Source organism: Simochromis diagramma, unplaced genomic scaffold, assembly GCF_900408965.1.
Source record: "Simochromis diagramma unplaced genomic scaffold, fSimDia1.1 OVJJ01000753.1, whole genome shotgun sequence".
Taxonomy (NCBI): domain Eukaryota; kingdom Metazoa; phylum Chordata; class Actinopteri; order Cichliformes; family Cichlidae; genus Simochromis; species Simochromis diagramma.
In genome coordinates this window covers 2,641,999-2,660,279 of record NW_024387523.1, presented here as the reverse complement: position 1 = coordinate 2,660,279, position 18,281 = coordinate 2,641,999, and the positions used below count along the sequence as shown (strand labels likewise).

Below are 18,281 nucleotides of genomic sequence, written 5' to 3'. Positions count from 1 at the left end.
TTCTTGAAATTACAAAAAATAAATAAAGATTTTCAAAATCAAATCGTTCATATATATAATGAACATTCCAAATCATAAATGAAGTTTCTGCTCATAGACCTTCTGTTTTTATAAATAATTATTTACTGGAATAACTTTAATGGAAATGTTTTTGAACATTTGTGCTTTACTAGTTATATTTAAATTAAAGATATAAAAAAGAATGTATAAAATAGGCTTATATCGTGTGTCACATGGGCCTGATTCTATATAGCTGGCATATAGTGGAGGGATTCTACTTCTATTAATAACTCCATTATGCTGCCTTTTCATTTATATATAAGTACGGGTTAAGCATATTTTCTCATTTTAATTAGAAAAGTGTGTCTTTTACAGCAGTCTCTCCGCCTAAGAACAGGCTTTTATTTTGGAATCCCGGTTTTCAGGTCGCTTTCAAACCCGGAAGTAGCCTACAAGGTCAGGGTGCAAGTGTTGCTCTTGCACAGCGTCAAAGCTCCAAAACTAAGAGCTCTGTGGTTTAAAAGGACAAAACTGCATGTGAAGCTGTCTGCAAGAAAAAGGGTGTTAAAATTTGGTGAGTGTCGCTAATGTTTTGACACGAAGTGGAGCAAATGCTAAACGTTAGCTAGCAAGTCAGAGCTAGATAACAGTGAAGTGGACATGAGAGTGCTCCTACTGTAGCCCTGCGATATTATGTGTACACAGTAATATCCACATAACCGTGTAATGCAGATAAAATAACATTTAGAAAAAATACAAATGCTAATAAACATTTAGAAGTAGTAGTCGCGTTGATCTGAACATAAATCTTACTGCATGTTAGCAAGTGAAATCTGTTTCACTTCAGTGTTCATAGTTCAGACACTTTTTATTTCTGTGCAGTCATGTGGATTAATAAGTACACCCTGACTGCTTTCATTGTAATTAAGAGGGTATGTAGCAGTAAGGTGCTGCTAATCACGATTAATTGATCATGAGCACCTCTGTAAAAGCATAAGTTTAGGCACTTTTGCTGGTCTGCAACATTCAGGTGTGTCAACACAGTACCACAAACTTCCCAGCAAATTCACCAAAAGATCGATCTGTGCAATGAACTGTTAGAGAAAGACTAAACAAGTCTGGCTCGTTTGGAAGGAGTGTTTTGCAGACACAGGATGTGGTCACCTTACAGTCACCAGGTTGACTGTCTGCACCAGTTCATATTTGATTCAACTGTTCTTTAATCTGTCTGACAGCTAAAGCCTGACCCAAATTCAGTCATGTAACAGGACAGTGATGTCTAGCACAGCAGCAAATTGGTGAAAAAGAAAAGAATCAAGGTGTTACAATGGCCAGGTGAAAGACCTCAGCATGATTAAAATGCAGCAGGCTCTTAAGAAAGCTGTGCATTAATAAACACCTGCAAACCTCAAGGAACCGAACCAATGTTATAAAGAAGAGTAGGACAAAATTCCCCCTTAGTGATGTTAGAGGCTGATGAACTCATACAGGAAATGATTGCTGCTGAATCATGGGCTGTAATTAGTTTTTCACAGGATTGCAGAGATTCCTGTGATAATGTTCCTTTTCACATAATTTTAGCGATACAGATAATAGTTTTCTCTGTATTGATTATTAGTGTATTTACATAAAATAAGTGACTTGTAATCTATTTACATTTGTTTTTATTATTGTTATTCTTATTTTTTTAAGTGCTCCAGTGGTCTAATTCAAGTTGATTTTCTCCTGTGGGAGGAAATAAAGCCTATCAGATCTGTAAATATTACTGCACTTAGATTATTTTTTTGTTTTGATGGTTACACAGAAAATACACTCAGTTTATCTTTACTGTATTAGTTTTGTAATAACACAGTATCATTTTAGTTCATTTTTGCTGTGGAATTTTGTTTTTTAAATGCCTGGTATGGGTTTTTAATTTAGTTTTAATCAACCATGTTCTGGTGTTGCACAGACTGTGTGAGAGTGGGGTGTCTCACCTTTTTCTTTAACGCATACTGAGCAGCAGCGCAGACGAAGGGAATGACTGATTAAAAATGCATTTTCTAAGTTTGCAGTCTGCAGGTGTGAGCAAATAAAAGCAAGGAAACAGCGAAAGGAGTGAAACCTGCGTCATCAGCAGACTGAACATTGCTCACTGTGGTCTTTTCTTAAATTTCCTCAGCAGCTTGTATCATCTGGATGTTGAGCGTCCGAGCTCTGTTTGGGATCGGCTTCCTGGTGACCTCACGAGCCGCGACAGCCCTCGCTCAGGCAGGGACATGCCCGTTGCCCGCTGCAGCTAACAGCCACAGAAAGGACTGTTTCAGCAGCACACTGGCGTCCACCATGGCCCAGGCCATCAAATATCTCGGGTGAAGGTTTTAACCTTTTCACACATAAGAGTAAAACCAGACTTCATGAGTCTAGACTGACCTGTAAATACTTCACAGGCAGGAGGAGGCCCAGCACATCGACGAGGAGCTCTTCAGTGAGTACGGCTTCAGTGTGGATCAGCTGATGGAGCTGGCTGGACTCAGCTGTGCCACAGCCGTCACACGGGTGAGCGTCACCGCGGGCTCTTATTTTTGAAATGCAAATCTAACGGGAGGAATATTAGTCACTGGACTGGCAACAAACTCTTTTATAATGTAAAATAATTGTTTCAGGAACTAATGTGAGACCTCTACCTATTCCAGCTGCTCAAAAATGAGTTTGGTGTCTTTAGGGTTTGAAATAAGAAACGAGGGTCGAAAGTGGGGTGTAGAAATATTTTCACTTTTTTCTTCTATTCTATGGTTGAGCCACTTAATCCAGTTACAAAAATAAAAGTTTAAACATTGATGTAAATAGACAGCTACCAACCAGTTACGCAAAAATCGTGTGATGAATTTCCCCAAAAACTCTGATTTAATTTTACTCGTCAGCCTTTATTTTTCTGTAATCAGACTAAAGTAACATTACACTTGATGGCGTTATAGTAATGTTGAAACATTCGTCTTTTTGCACAATCAAAGTCTGAAATGTTTTCACTGCACTTCTAAGTTTGCTGTTGTGGAATTGAGATGCACTTGATACAGCTGCGTTTTGCTCGAAGGTGCAGGAAGAAGCTTTACTTGGTTTGCGTAACTACCACAGAACGGGCCCTTAACCTCCTAAGACCCGAACTCTTCCATGACATGCATTTTTAATTTCTCTTTGATATTTGGGCTGATTGGGACCCGATGAATGTAAAAACAAAGAATTGCCATATTTTTTTTTTTTACCTGATTTTTGTTTCTGAGAAAAATTAGAGCCACATATGAGGATATTTGTCTAAAATTTCGATAGAACAGTGGCAGTATAATGTCCTCGTAAGTGGATATCAGGCCCTTGTAGAGCAAAATTTAGTATTTTGGTCTAAACAACCCAAAATGTGATGTCCACATATGTGGACGCCAGGTCCTAGGAGGTTAAATATATCAAAGGTTATTTTGCTTTCTTTTTTTCCTTCAGGCATATCCACTTACTTCTCTGGTGAAGGCCAGACCTTCTCTGCTAGTGATTTGTGGACCAGGTAACAACGGGGGCGATGGTCTGGTCTGTGCCCGGCATCTGAAACTCTTTGTGAGTGTCTCTCAATTTCACAGAAGAGGAAAATAAACCATTTATTTTCACATCCTCGTTCAGCCTTAAAATCCTAAATTCCTTTTTCCTTCGTTAGTACTTTGTGTGTCTGATTTCAGGGTTACGAGCCGACCATCCTGTACCCAAAGAGGCCAAACAAGCCGCTGTTCCAAGGCCTAACCACACAGTGCCAGAAAATGGAGATCCCCTTCCTGACTGAGATGCCTGAGGTTTGGTGTTAATAAAATATGTCGCTGCAGCTTTATCCACAGTGAACACACAGACACACTGCTTATTGTTTTCTGACTGTGCATTTTGTATGAAGCTGTACAAATGCTCTGTTACACATGAACAGAGCTAATGTAATTAGGCTCCAGTTTAAATTAGCTGTCTAAATGATACTGAGGGGATAATAGCTCTGTTTTTATTACAGCAAACTAGATAGTGAATAATTCCATTGGTAGCTAAGAGGAGCTTTAGTTGATGGATTTACTCAGTGAAATAAATGTGCTTTCAAGCTATTGATTAATTCCTTTGAAACTAACTTATCTGGGTAAAACTGTCTCCTCAGGCCAAAGCGATTGATGAAGCATACAACCTGGTGATAGACGCCATCTTTGGCTTCAGCTTCAAGGGAGCTGTGCGAGAGCCCTTTGGCTCCATCTTAGACACACTGAAAAAGTCCACAGTGCCCATAGCCAGCATCGACATCCCCTCAGGTCAGTCCTCACCAGTCCTTGGGTGACATTACTTTGTGAAGTAACTGGTTACAATACAAAATTACTGCCATTAAAAAGTAATCAATAAGGCATGCACCAGTATAGTGGGGCAGGGGTTAGCACATCACCATGAAGATGTGAATGTGAAGTGCTGTTTTTCTTTGTTAGCCATGCTGACAGACTGCTAACCCTTCAACGATATAACCCGCCTCCCAGCTCATGGCAGCTGGGGAAAGCTCCATGTCGCCACAACCTTGAATTGAAATGTATTAACTTTTGTTAGCATCGCCTCTTAAACTAAACCCAATTTATAGCCAGCTTTTAGCTGAAAAACGTGTGGTTTTGCAGTCCTCCTCGCTGCAGTACGGCTTGCCAGCAATGTTGTGGAGTTCTGCTTATTGTCAGTGAGGATTTATTAAACTGCAGTGCATCTGTCAACAGTCTGGAATGATTATAATCAATAACTGCATGAAGCCTGCTGCATGTCCGCGCTCCCAAACAGAGGATATTGATTTGGGTCTAACAACTGTCGCTAACAGACATACTGCAGATTATCTCAGGAAACAGAAATTTCAGCTGGTTAGTGACAGCCTTTTTTTGTTTGTTTTCATGTTAAAGGTTGGGATGTGGAGCAGGGTAGCACAGATGGACTCCAGCCTGACATGCTCATCTCTCTCACTGCACCAAAGAAATCCGCCTCCCTGTTTAAAGGACGATATCACTTCTTGGGAGGCAGATTTGTGCCACCTGGCTTGGAGAAGAAATATCAACTCAACCTGCCCCAGTACCCCGGCACAGACTGTGTTTTGCAACTCTAAGAGATGTGGGCCATCACTGAAGGGAAATAAGCTGTCACTGGCGTTATAAGCAATCGGCTTAGCTCAGCATAAAGGCTGTAAACTGGGTGAAACAGCCAGCAGCGTGACATCCGTTCACTCATTAACACGTCTTGTTTGTTGATTTTGAGAGAGCTTATGTGACATAATCATATGCTGTCATCACACCTGCAGCACAATGGCAGCGTCAGCTAAAGTAAATATGAAAATAAAAAAATTCTTTCTCTGACAAACTGACAAACTTTTTAAAGTTCATATATTCTGCTTTTCCCAAAATTTTTTTTTTTTTACATATACGTACACGTATATACGTGATGGGAGAAGGGAGCGGGAGATCGACAGACGGATTGGTGCAGCGGCTGCAGTGATGCAGACGCTGTACCGGTCTGTTGTGGTGAAGAGGGAGCTGAGTGTAAAAGCGAAGCTTTCAATTTACCGGTCAATCTACGCCCCTACCCTCACCTATGGTCACGAGCTGTGGGTAGTGACCGAAAGAACGAGCTCGCGAATACAAGCGGTGGAAATGAGCTTCCTCCGAAGGGTGGCTGGCCTCTCCCTTAGAGATAGGGTGAGAAGTTCAGCCATCCGGGAGGAGCTCAGAGTAGAGCCGCTGCTCCCTCACATCGAAAGGAGCCAGCTGAGGTGGTTCGGGCATCTGACAAGGATGCTCACTGGGCGCCTCCTGGGTGAGGTTTTCTGGGCATGTTCCACCAGGAGGAGGCCCGGGGCAGACCCAGGACACGCTGGAGAGATTATATCTCTTGGCTGGCCTGGGACGTCTTGGTGTTCCCCCGGATAAGCTGGAGGAGGTGGCTGGGGAGAGGGAGGTCTGGGCTTCTCTGCTTGGGCTGCTGCCCCCGCGACCTAGCCCCGGATAAGCGGAAGAAAATGGATGGCTGGATGCATATACGTACACTCACCAGTCATTTCATTAGGTACAGCATGCTAATAATGGGTTAGGCCCTCTTTACCTTCAGAACTGCTTCAATTCTCTGTGGCATAGACTCAAAAAGGTGCTGGAAACATCCCTCAGAGATTTTGGTGCATTGACATGAAACAATCTGCCGTACTGCTCTTAGATCTGGTGACTGGAGGTAATTTGAGTGGACTGAATTCAGTATCATATCTAAGAAACAAGCTGGAGATTATTTATTATTTAAACTGTGTGACGTGGAGTATCATCCCCCTGGAAGCAGACATCAGAAGATGGACACACTGTGGTCATAAAGGGATAGGCATGGTCAGCAGCAATTAAGCAATGCTCAGTTGGTATTAAGGAGGCCAAAGCGTACTGAGAAAATATCCCCTGCACCATTACACCATCACCAGCAGCTTAACCACTCACGAGGCAGGATGGGTCCATACTTTCATGTTTATGCCAAATTCTGACCCTGTCATCCAAATGTTGCAGCAGAAACTGAGACGCATCAGATCAGACCACGTTTTTCTAATTTTCTGCTGTCCAATTTTGGTGAACCTGTATGAATTGTAGCCTCGGTTTCCTGTTCTTAGGTGAGTGTCATATAGTGTGGTCTGCTGCTACTGGAATCAACAAGGCGTTTTCAGCCAGAGAACTGCTGCTCACTGGGTATTTTCTCTTATTTGGACAATTTTCAGACTGCAAATCCAAGAGATGTTTGTGTGGGGGAAAATTCCAGTATATCAGCAGTTTATGAACTACTTACACCACTCCCCCTGGCACCAGCAACTTTCAAAATAAATCACTGGTTTCTAAATATGGTTACAAAAGTGGACGCTCATACTAGACAGGTCCAGTAGAAGAATAAAAAAAAAAAGTTGTTTTGAACATTAAAAATGTAGCTGGAGCAGAGCAGAGCAGACCTCACTTGAAATCTTCATCATAATCATCAATCATAATATCCAAGCACGACAATTTTCAACCACGTTTTCTCCATTTTTATTAATACATCTTTATTATTGACTGAATCTATAACTAGCAGTTAATTTAGAAATACAGTCTATTGTAGCCCATCACATTCTATTTTAGAAATCACTTACACATATGGTGTTTTTTATACATTATGTGGTGATGATTTAGTAAAAAGCTTTCTTGGACAATTAGCCTCATGGACTCTCCACAACACCACTCATATTAAATGCATGACTACATATACTTAAAGAGAAATACTGAACGTACAGTATATGCTTCAGACAATGTGGCTCATTAATGCATAATGGTTTCTCATATAAGTGCAGAACATGCTTTTTGTGCACAGGGTACTATATACAGTGCTGGTACCATGCTCTCCTAGTGTGTTGTCCTTTGTTCGGTTTGTTAAGAAGAAGGTAAAATAGAGGTTTGAGATGAAGAGTTTTTCCCTCAGGTTGTCGTCATGCAGGTCGTTAAGTGGAAGGATGTTTTCAGTCCATGAAGAAAGCCTGAGGACAAAGACGGCTCACGTAAATGGAAGTGCTGGCGCAGAATCAAAGCGACTGAGCTTGTAGAAAATCCAGTTTATCTCTAACTAATCCAACCTCTACAGCCACATTTAAATAATTAAAATGATCTCACAGCTGTTTTCCATTAGTTTCAGCTTTGCACACCTAATCAGTGACAACATATCTGTGTTAGATGGTGCCATAAATAATGCTTTTACACTTTATTAGAGAAAACAAATCAGTTTTATATTTAGTAATGAGGTTTGGAGTACATGGTGGTGTAGCCTTTTGGACTCCAATAATACTTAATTCCTAATATTTCACAAAGGTTTATTATTGTGTCCTTAGGGGTAGATCATCTGCGTCCATCTCCTCCTCTGTCACAACAACCCTCTGCATGTCCTCCTTCACTACATCATGAATCTTCTCTGCAGTCTTCCTCTTTTCTTCCTGCCGGGCATCTTCAACATCCTTTGTCAGATATATCCACCTTCCCTCCTCTGCATATGTCAGCCTTTCCTTTCTAACTTTGGCTCCAAACTGCCCTACCTGAGCTGTCCCTCTGATGCAGTGGTCTCTAATCCTGTCTATTCTGGTCACTACCAGTGAAAACGTTAGCATCTTCTTTTTGTTAGTACCACCATCTCCAAAACATGCATCACAGCAGGTCTCACTACCATCTTGTACATTTTCTCTTTCACTCTTGCTTCTATCCTTCTGCCAGAAATCATCCCTAACACTTGCCTCCACCCACTCCATCCTGCCTACACTCGCTTCTTTATCTCTCTTGTACATTGTCTTTTGCTTTGGATGGTTGAGCCCAGGTATTTAAATTCATCTACTTTCACTACCTTTGCTCCTTGCATGTTCACCTCTCCAACTGTGTCCCCCTCATTCACACACATGTATTGCGTCTTGCTTCTACTGCGTTTCATACATACCCATACCCCCACCTCTCCATGCTCTCTTCCACCTGCTCCCTATTCTCACTACCAATCACAGCGTCATCTGCAAACATCAAGAGTTCCTCCTGCCTGACCTCATCTGTCAATCTGTCCAGCACTACTGCAAACAAGAACAGGCTCAGAACCGATCCCTGATGTAATCCCACCCTTACCTTGAACCAACTGTCACTGCAGCTGCACACCTCACCCCACTAAAATATATTTTCTCTAGATCCACTATGAATGATTGAAGTGCAGACTTTTACCTTTAAATTAAGGAATGTTATAAAAATAGTAGATTAACTGCTTAGGAAATACAGTGACTTTTTCACACAGTCCCTCATGTGTGGGTGTTAGTCTGACGTCTAAAACCTACACATTTTCACCTAACTGAAGGTACAGTATTTGTATCACACAATTAGCAAAGGTGGTCCCACTTTAACACTTTAGCTGTGAAAAAATATAGTTGAGCAGAAATTCAAGGGATCCACCTTTCTAACCTTTCATTAATTTCCCTCAAAAATATACTTTAGTGCAAGAACTCAGTAAATCTACAAAGTTTATTTTGCACTTTCTAGTAAATGTTAAGTTAGCAGCCTAATAGCCTAGCTTAGCTTCATGGACATCCATAGAACAACTAGCTTGGCTATATCCATAGAAAAGTGCAAAAATGACCCTTAATGACCTTTACATAATGTTTTCAATAAAAGTACACAGTCTAGAAATAACAAAACTTTCACCATAATAATACAATCAGAAAATTGCTAGACTAGATAATAAGTAAAGAGCAATTTTTTCTTTTATATTTTATACTTGACGTCGTTATTGTTGCTACAGGGACACAGTTTACTTAGATCAAACATGATGTTTGAAACAAAGCCGTGGTTAGGAGTGGTCAGCTGACAGGGTCTAATGACATTTATGTAGTGTTTCTAATCATTCTAAAATACATTGTAACAGTAGGTATCTTTTATGGAAAGATGACATCCATCCACAACGTACCTGTGCTATTCTCCGACTTGTACCCCTGCACAGTTATCTTTACTTTCCGAGGCTATCGCTAAATATTCAGCATTTCTGGAAAGGAAAAAAAGAAAATCATTTTCAGCAATCATCTGCAATGTTTTCTTTCATCACAATGACATGGGTTAAAAAAATGCAAAAATAAAAAGATACAGGTTTGATTTTCTTTTCGACTTACAGGAGGAAGGTTTTGGTTTTGACTAGGGAGGAGGATGGCAGGATGAAAACACGACAAGGCGACAAGAGGGAACGGGACAAAGACACACAAGTGAACGCACACAAACACGATGGAGACAGCGACAGTCTTATAGTAAAGGAAACAATGATATAGCAGGCAAAGGCAAAAGTTAAAATTATAGGTGTGATTATAGCAGGACAATAAACAATGGCATGACTCATGGGGAAATACACACTTTTCACAACTTCCCACTCACACCAAATTTGTTTTTGAGGAAAGTACCATTCACGTCAAACACTGTAAGCCAAACAAACACCTAATATACAAGTATCAATGAGAAGGAAACCGCAACTGCTTTCACATATCTCTTATCATTTCTGCATATAAATTTGTCTCTTTGGCAGTCTGCCAAACCATATCCCTCTTCTGTGATTCTTCTCCTTTTGCACACCGAGGAAAGTTAACTTCTTAACATGCAACAGGTCATGAGTTAAGATGAGCATTTAGGGTTGAGTTTGGGTTGGGTTAACATCCACCTTTTTATGATGTCATTTTCTCCTGTTTGCATTCAGGAGACAAATACTCTCTCAACTCCAAAGAATGCTCTCATTTATCTTATAAAGCTTATAATTAGGGCTGGATCAGGTGATTCTGAATGATCCCTTAGGTATGCTGCTTCAGGCTGCTGGGACACTTCCCATGAGGCACTGAGCAGTTCTTCCCACTCTCCTGGATGTGCTTATATGCAACTATTGCAACCTTTGTCTACTTCCTTCCATACTTTGTGTCTGCTCGTGGTCTCTCTCTGCTTTCCTTTCCTTTCTTCCTTTTAACCTCATCTCTCAACCATTCAGACCAGGTTGCTGCCCTCCCACAGCTTGGTTCTGCTGGAAGGTTCTTCTTGTTAAAAGGTAGTTCTTACTCATAGTGGATCCTCTGATTTTTTGTGAGTTCTCTCTATAACGATGTGCAGTCTTTACCTTGCAATAAAATAACATAATCTGTGGATTTTGTTGGGTTTTTCCTTCAGTAAGGATTTCTTAGTTTATAGTTGAGGTTTTTTGTAATTATAGCAAAAATGTAACAGATGTGTTGATTACTTCTAGGTTCTATTTCATCTCAAGATTCTCATTTAGTGTTTTAGTTCTTCCTACTTTTGAAATCAGTTTTTCTTCAACGTTTAGAATACCCCTATACTTGATTTGATTCGGTTTGGTCTGGTCTCTCTGATGTCTTCTTCAATTTTGTTGTCAAGTGTTTCTCTTTTCCGTGGTTTCCCCATTTGGGTACTTCCTGTTTTATTTTGTTGCTTTTTGGTCTCTTGTACATTATCATTAGTATTATTTCCTTTGTTATTGTCTTAATTAGTTTCAGCTGTGCCCTGTTAATCTAGTGTTTCCACTTTTCCTGATTGCTTCCTGTGCCCATTTAATGCCTCCGTTTCTATCAGTTTTTTTGTTCAGTTACACTCTAACCCTGCTGCCCTCTTTAGCTTTATGTCATGTTTCTTTAATTTTCCACGTTGTCTCAATAATGTTTTAGGTTTTTTTCTGTTTAATTAGTCCATCTCTGAAAGCTGTATTTGGTTCAGCCTGAAATCTGTGACATTTAAAGCACCTTGAGGTGACTGTTAGTGTGAACTACAATTATTTTAATTTAATTTTTGCCTAATTGGAACACCTAAAATGTTTTTACCCAACCTGCAGACACAAAATTCTGGAATCCCAAGCTTACACTCACACAGTGTTTACTTCCTTCAGCTGGAGAACTAAAATTTGCTTTCATTTGCACCTCTGAGTGAGTTTATAATGCTGGTGTGACCGGGCCTTAACCCAAATTTGTCTTTCATCAATATCTACAAATATGCATGCCAATAAGTGCCAGAAAATAAGGAGTCTCAGATATGTTTGTTTCCTTTTCAACTGTAAAATGACTTAATTACACATCTTGGTCCACAATAGCAACGCGTGACTCATTTTATTTTGAGCTACAAACTAATATTGGCCAACATATCTGCATCCAGTTCATAACTGCACTAGGAAACACACATACTTTTATAAGCCTTTGACATATAAGCACATCTTGTATATCTTTTCAAGCTGAATATTGAAATGAAAAGGCTCAACTGTATATACAAGATTCTGACATGCATTAAGTCAGCATGCATTTAGGTGTAAGAGAAAAATACTTACGCCGCTTCCCGTAATGCTTCTTCTCCAGCTGCTGCTATCTTTCTGTAACAGTATATCATCTCTATGAGGAGCCAGAGCTGCAGGCCGATGATGGACACGTACATCATGACCTCTGACACGATGGAAGCTGTACCTCTGGTGGCTGCATACAGGAAACCAGGAAAGACGAGACAAACAAACAAACAAAACAAAGGTGACCTGACGGGGTTGAGAAAAAGCTGAAACCACCTAAAACCTAAAGAGGAAACATCTGTTCTATCTAAAATCTTTTGTTTTCAACCACAAGAGCCACACGCATCGAAATAAAGAATTCTGTGCTTGAATAGTCTTAGTTTTTTCTTGCAGAAGAATCACTTTTGTGACATTGTGCAGTCTGCCTGTGAGACACTACTGAGTTTAATCAAAATATATAATATATAATAAAATGACTTTAACAGTCTCTCATGTTCTTGCAGAGGAATTTTGGACCACTTCACAACATTGCTTCAGTTCATTACAATTTGCAGGCATTTGTTTATGCAAAGCTCTCTTAAGAGCCTAAATATTTGCAAAATATCTATTAATTAATCATAATTCGTTCCAAAGTTACAGTTAAGAGACAGTTTTCCAGACGTATTTAAAGCCTAGTCCTAGATTCAAAGGGAAATTAAATTAAGATCGCCGCAAAGTCTAAGACTAGACTTGATCCGTGGGAGACTGAACCAAAGAGCGCACAGTTATATATGCTTACTGTTATGCTGCCTGATAGTAATGCATTTATCAGGAAACATTAAATAATTCAGCTAAGCTGCTGAACTGGCAGCGTGTCAGTATCCACGATTAGACATGTTTCTTCCATCTATTGAAAACTGTAGAGAGTAAATATCAGCCACTGATGAAATAGAAGTGAAACAAAATGAATGTTGCTTCCATTTTAATCATAACAGAGACTAGGAGGCTTCTTTATTGACAGTGCCAGAATCTTCAACCTCTGAAAATGGAGGCAGGCTGCATTCTCATAATATTAAAGCTCCGTTGTTGTTCAGGGACCTCCAGGTTAATAGGAATGCACACTGCACTCACAGTGAGATTTAAAAGAGTGACGGTCTGTATTGTGCGAGTGTGAATCAGTTTGTGAAATGCTTCTGCAATGACAGAGTCTGCTTAAGTCTAATTAAGGCCTGAAAATGCTCAGCCACCTCCACCATTGATCGCCACATTTACACGTAAGAAAGATAAATTCATTCAAAAAAATTCAAAAAATTTAAATCTGACTGCTCAAACCACACTTTTCAACCTTATTTCAATATGCATAATATATGTTAACATTTAGCAATAAATTAGCTTTTTCTTGTTAACTGTCCTCAGATGTCTTTAAGTCTACTTGCTCAGATACTAATGACCTGTATAAAGTCGTACCTTTCCCCACCACACTGAGGTGCACCACTTTGCTGACAACGTCGTTGTACTCGTAGTTTTCGTAGGAGAGGATGCGGTTGAAAAAGCACCGGTAAGTGCCCGAGTCGTTGAAGGTGACATTTAACAGGTATATGGACGCATCTTGAATGTCTCTGCTCCTTTTGCTTCCGTTCCAGTCGACACGATCCACAAACTGGTCACTCTCAATGGTGGGGCCATCCTCATTGTAGGTGTACATCTGGACGACACAGAGATCGTTTAAGGTTGTGTTCATTACCAGTTATATATTCTTATGCAACACCTTTGCATGAGTGACGGTTAAAATTAATTTTTCATTATTTATGTTATTCTGGGCCTTGGTGTAGCCGCTCAGTTTGTTTCCTCCCTTAAAGAGAACTTATTTCTGATTGGCTGTCCCCCATAAACAGAAGATCGGAACAGCTGTGGGTGGAGCTTCTGTTCTCACAGTTAATACCAGGTGTCTGAGATGACTCTATTGGGATACACGCACTCTATGACATCACACAGAGCCAAGGGTAGAAGAAACTGTCAGAAACAGAGCATTTGGCTCACAGGTGTTACTTTTAAAAACACTGAAACTTTGGCGGTGTCTAATATGAACATCCACCAATGAGCTATTATGTTATTTAGGCTACGATGTTGTAGGTTGTGTATTACTATTATTATTATTTTGGAAATGTGTTTCATATCTCTTGAAAATCAAGGATTTAGTGTAAAAACTGTCAGTAACTCATAAACATTTATTGCTAAATGTTTGTTAAACCCTTGAATTACAGCAGAAAGTCTACACTTCAGCTGTACCCTGATTGTTTGATTTCAAATTGGAAGCAACAATGAAAAAAATATGTCCAGGTTCATGAGTAAAAAACATACTCCATTATTTAGATGTATTTTCAGTTAATTGGTTAAGTAAACACACTTGACAGCTCCAAATGGATATCATGTGAGAGGAAAATACCTCGTTACCATATTGTAGATGGATGTGTTGCCTCTGATTTAAATTTGTCTACACCCCCAGTCACCCCATATGAAACATACTTTCCCCTGAAACTGTTCAGGCATATTTTTTTAAATTTTAAAACGACCGTTCAGACACTACTATACTGAAATACATCCACGGCTACATTAACACAGCATGCACTGCGGCATCAAACAGAGAATCCAGCACAAGGTCAGCAGAGCTCTCTCTGACACGTTGATGACCTCAGTGGGGTAAAATGTTCCAATTGATTCCCATCTGAAGCTCATGACGGTCTCATCACTGGGTGCTATTATGTGACTGAGGACCGTACTGTAGGTGTCTATGTGTGAGTAAGTGAGAGCGACAGGAAGGAGGAGAGCTTTGGTGTGCACTATATATAAGTGCATATATAAATAGCTCAAGTCCTGAGAGAAGTAGCCCACAAGTTTGATTTTATGGATGCTTGCATGACTAAGACTTCCTGCTCCAAACCACCCATATAGTCAGCAGTGCTGCTTGTTGTGTACAAAGCAGAATTTAAGGTCCAGCAGAGGTAGCGGCTTCGCTGTCCTCTGACAATCTGGGGATGGCCTGTTTGCCTGCAGAGAGCTCTGTCTGTGGGCCACTCTTGCTTGTACTGTTGTTGGTCTGTCAGCCGCAGAGAAAGTTACAAAACTCAAAGAGCTGAAGTGAAACAATGAAACGTGTCCATTGCAGAACTTTCAGTTGTTTTTCATGCTGTTCTCCTGGTGAACCCTGCTCTCGCTCCCTTCTCTGTCCCACTGTTTTGCCATAAAGTGATTTTCAAGATTTACCAAAAAATTGTTGCCTGTATTTAAACAGTTTTAAATGACTTATTTACCTAAAATCTGTCAAACGTATCATCAAGTCATTTTTGGCCGGACAAAACATTTTTATCACAAGGTTGACGCTCAAACCAGTTTTTGGCAAAATTACTTTTCTGTATCTTTCATTTATCCAGGTAGGAAAAAGTGTCATTGACATAAATGTATTTTTCAAGAGATTTTGCAGAAATTGCAACAAGCATAAATAGCACCATAGTTCTGTAAAGATATTATTAAATTGGCCAAAAAGGATTGGGTTGATTATAATTTAGGTCTTATTTTATATATAACCTCTTCATAAATCCAGTTAATTTACCAACACGAGGAGATATTACACATACATACATCAGAAACATCAGAAATCTTTTTGGTGCAACACCGGCCCACTTGTTGACGTGTATGTCATCCAGTTCAGCGATGCACAGTGAGGATCTTGGAAGACTAAAATTTGATTTAATCTCCATCATCAAAACTGCAATTAGGAAATGAGAGCTCTTTTCCTGAAGGATATTGCTTCTCCTTCAAATGTACTGAGATCGTTTTGTGTGATAGTAACTGGAAGAAGCTCTGGCTTTTGCAGTTATTTTCTTCTACTTTAACAAGGTGAAAGAAGCATCCTTTAAAGTGCTCCACTGGTTTTATCCTACCGAAAGTGTCCTTAAAAAGACTCAAACCTGACATTATGTAATCTTACATGAGTTTGTCTTTCAGTTATTTTAGCTTTACCTCTACTCCTGCCTACTGAAACAGCATGTTTACGTTTATGTAAGTGATTCCCGATTGGTTTGGAAAGATATTTTATTTGGACTCCATCAAGACAATAACGCAAACTCTTGTGAATTTCAGATTAATCTGATTTTTTTTTTAAATTCTGTGCCAAATTTCATATTCACAAATGTAAGTTTCTAAACTGAAAACGAATGCAGTTCCACAATCATATTCCTACTGTCGTCCCCCCTGAAAATATATTGAACAGTGTTTATTTTATATAAATAAAGCAGCAAGTTACTTCTATACTTTGTTCCTTCTTCTAATAAATGTTTATTTTTTAAAAAAGATGGGGGAAACCCAGATCTGCAGGGCCATAAATCCCACTTCATGGAAACACTCACCAGAAAAAAGTCAGCCTCCCCTTTTGGCCTGAAGTACCATTCGACGGTGGCTTCACCTCTCACCTCACTCCTTCTTTTGCAGGAGATGCAGCCCAGTTTAAAACCCTTGCCTGCTACAGCTTCAGTGTCCGAGTCCACCTCTGCACAGGCCCCGTGACACTGGTACACTGTTTACAAGAAAAGAAGAGAAGTCATCAGCCTGGGTTAACAAGGTGTCATAGCAAAAACACTGCCAGGAATCACGCCCACTCACCAAACAGCGTGCAGAGGAAGGAAAATAGCAGAAAACGTAGTAGTGCCATAACTCCAGATGTTTTATCGAAGGAGGGGCCTCAAAAAGTACAACCCTAAAATGGTTCTTGAAGCTTTCACGGAGCCTAGTGACACTCACACACTGAGCACCTCCGAGTTTGCAATAGCAGGATGGATATTTGCAAATGTTTTCTTGTAGATTTCAGGAAGCTTATCTGTATTGTTTTTTTTAAGTGCAGGCTGATGTCATGTGTTGGTGACAACTAGCAGCTAAACATGCATTGTAAAGTGCAAACCGTATACGCGTAAATGTAATGTCCCGTGGAACCACTCAGGTCTTTGGCTCAAGCCGGCAACAGTTTCCAGAATTCTGGTTGCAGAATTTATTGCCACAAATTATTGCTCCTTTTGAGACAGTTCCCCCAATTTACACACCCACTGGCCTCCCGCATCCACGCGGTGACCTTTTCTGCTATCAATAATCAAATAGCTTATGAAACGATCCAGATATCTGTTAACTCACAGTGCTCCCCAGATCCGCACCCTGAGGTTATGATTTTTTTTTTCCTGAGGTCCTTTTAATATGAGATGCAGAGAGCAATCAGTAGACCTCCCTGGGGCATGCTCCGCTCTAAATGTTGGAAAATTACAGAGAGTATAGACGCTTACGAGGTTAAAATGAATGTGTTCAAGAGTGCAACATGCCAGCTACTGAATAAACGTCAACAATACATTTACATGCCAGTGCATTTAAAATCAATTTGCATGCTCTACGGCAGGAAACAAATGGCTACCTTTTACAGGGTACACGCTACCAGTATTTAATAGAGACCAGTCTAATGGTCTAATGGTAATTATCCTTAATCGGATCAATGAAATCAGAGCCACTGTCCTGATCAGGCCTCCTCTCCTCGAGCAGAGTCGTCTCTCCTGGAAAAAATATAGAAAAATACTGTCCTCTCCTGCGATGGCAGCTATATATTTTTTTGTATAATTTCAGCTATCTAATGACCCCGTGCTCGGAGAAAAGATGTTTCGTTCGCGTTGGCATTGCAGGTCAAACTGCGTGAGCGCACACGCAGGCATATAAGCCAGACACGCAATTAAAAAAAAAAAGACACACACAACCCTCAAATAAATCCGTCCAGTGCTCAGTTAACGGTGTTTTCTCCTGCGCCACAGCGGCACCTCTGTTGAGAGGCTGTTGCTGCAGATGCACTGCGGTAAAAACAGCCAAGCGTGTGTGAGACAGGGCAGGTGCTGCATGTGACAGCTGTTTGAGCCTCTTCTGCACGGTTTTTTAAACTGATGCTCATTTAACCCTGCCTCAAACCTGCTGCAGGGATCCCGGTGTGCGTTGGAAGCAAATTAAATGGAAAATGATAAATAAGAAAACGAGAACAGGGCGAGATGGCCCTTTAATTTAACTCCTTGTTGATTCATACAGGGCATCAGAGAGCTTCCACTTTCTGGACTTCTTGTTTTATAGGGGGCGCTAATGGGAGGTGACTCAAAAAATCCAGTTAAAATTACAGTAGGCTACAGTGAAGGAATTTTTCGTGTAATTATTTTAATGTATTTCCCAGTGTTTATTACACATTGATTTTTACCATTAAATATTTGTGGAAACTTAAAAAAATATATAATAATTTTGATGTATGGCAGAACTTTATTTAGGTGCAGGGGGTGGGTGGGGGTATTTCATTTTTATTTAATTTTATCTTTTGCATTTTTAAAAGTGTAAACTTCATTGAGGAAAATTTGAAATTTTTATGATATTTTGTTTGGAGATATACGTTGGCGGTTTTATTTATTTTC

General features: G+C 40.0%; 2 protein-coding genes across 2 annotated transcripts; one reads left to right on the top strand and one right to left on the bottom strand.

The window, feature by feature from the left end:
• Positions 1-418: 418 nt before the first annotated feature.
• Positions 419-5,374, top strand: naxe (NAD(P)HX epimerase). Its single transcript, XM_040021324.1, has 7 exons — positions 419-574; positions 2,162-2,351; positions 2,430-2,538; positions 3,472-3,582; positions 3,702-3,812; positions 4,154-4,301; positions 4,920-5,374. The coding sequence occupies exons 2-7, from the start codon at positions 2,179-2,181 to the stop codon at positions 5,117-5,119; spliced, it is 852 nt and encodes a 283-aa protein (XP_039877258.1). The 5' UTR covers positions 419-574; positions 2,162-2,178; the 3' UTR covers positions 5,120-5,374.
• A 1,247-nt stretch (positions 5,375-6,621) lies between these two features.
• scn1bb (sodium channel, voltage-gated, type I, beta b) lies at positions 6,622-17,747 on the bottom strand. The gene is made up of 6 exons (XM_040021183.1): positions 16,465-17,747; positions 16,212-16,378; positions 13,273-13,510; positions 11,875-12,016; positions 9,484-9,558; positions 6,622-7,537 (listed from the first exon to the last, which is right to left on the bottom strand). Exons 1-5 carry the CDS (start codon positions 16,511-16,513, stop codon positions 9,489-9,491), a joined length of 666 nt encoding a protein of 221 aa, XP_039877117.1. The 5' UTR covers positions 16,514-17,747; the 3' UTR covers positions 6,622-7,537; positions 9,484-9,488.
• Positions 17,748-18,281: the final 534 nt, after the last annotated feature.

Excerpts from the sequence above, each read along its gene's own strand:
- scn1bb (XM_040021183.1), bottom strand. The coding sequence starts at position 16,513 with ATGGCACTACTACGTTTTCTGCTATTTTCCTTCCTCTGCACGCTGTTT. Across the intron at positions 13,511-16,211 it reads GGGAGGCTGACTTTTTTCTG|ATGTACACCTACAATGAGGA; the intron begins GTGAGTGTTTCC and ends TGTGTCGTCCAG. Across the intron at positions 9,559-11,874 it reads GAAGCATTACGGGAAGCGGC|AAATGCTGAATATTTAGCGA; the intron begins GTAAGTATTTTT and ends TTTCCTTTCCAG.
- naxe (XM_040021324.1), top strand. The coding sequence starts at position 2,179 with ATGTTGAGCGTCCGAGCTCTGTTTGGGATCGGCTTCCTGGTGACCTCA. Across the intron at positions 2,539-3,471 it reads GTGCCACAGCCGTCACACGG|GCATATCCACTTACTTCTCT; the intron begins GTGAGCGTCACC and ends TTTTTCCTTCAG. Across the intron at positions 3,813-4,153 it reads TCCTGACTGAGATGCCTGAG|GCCAAAGCGATTGATGAAGC; the intron begins GTTTGGTGTTAA and ends CTGTCTCCTCAG.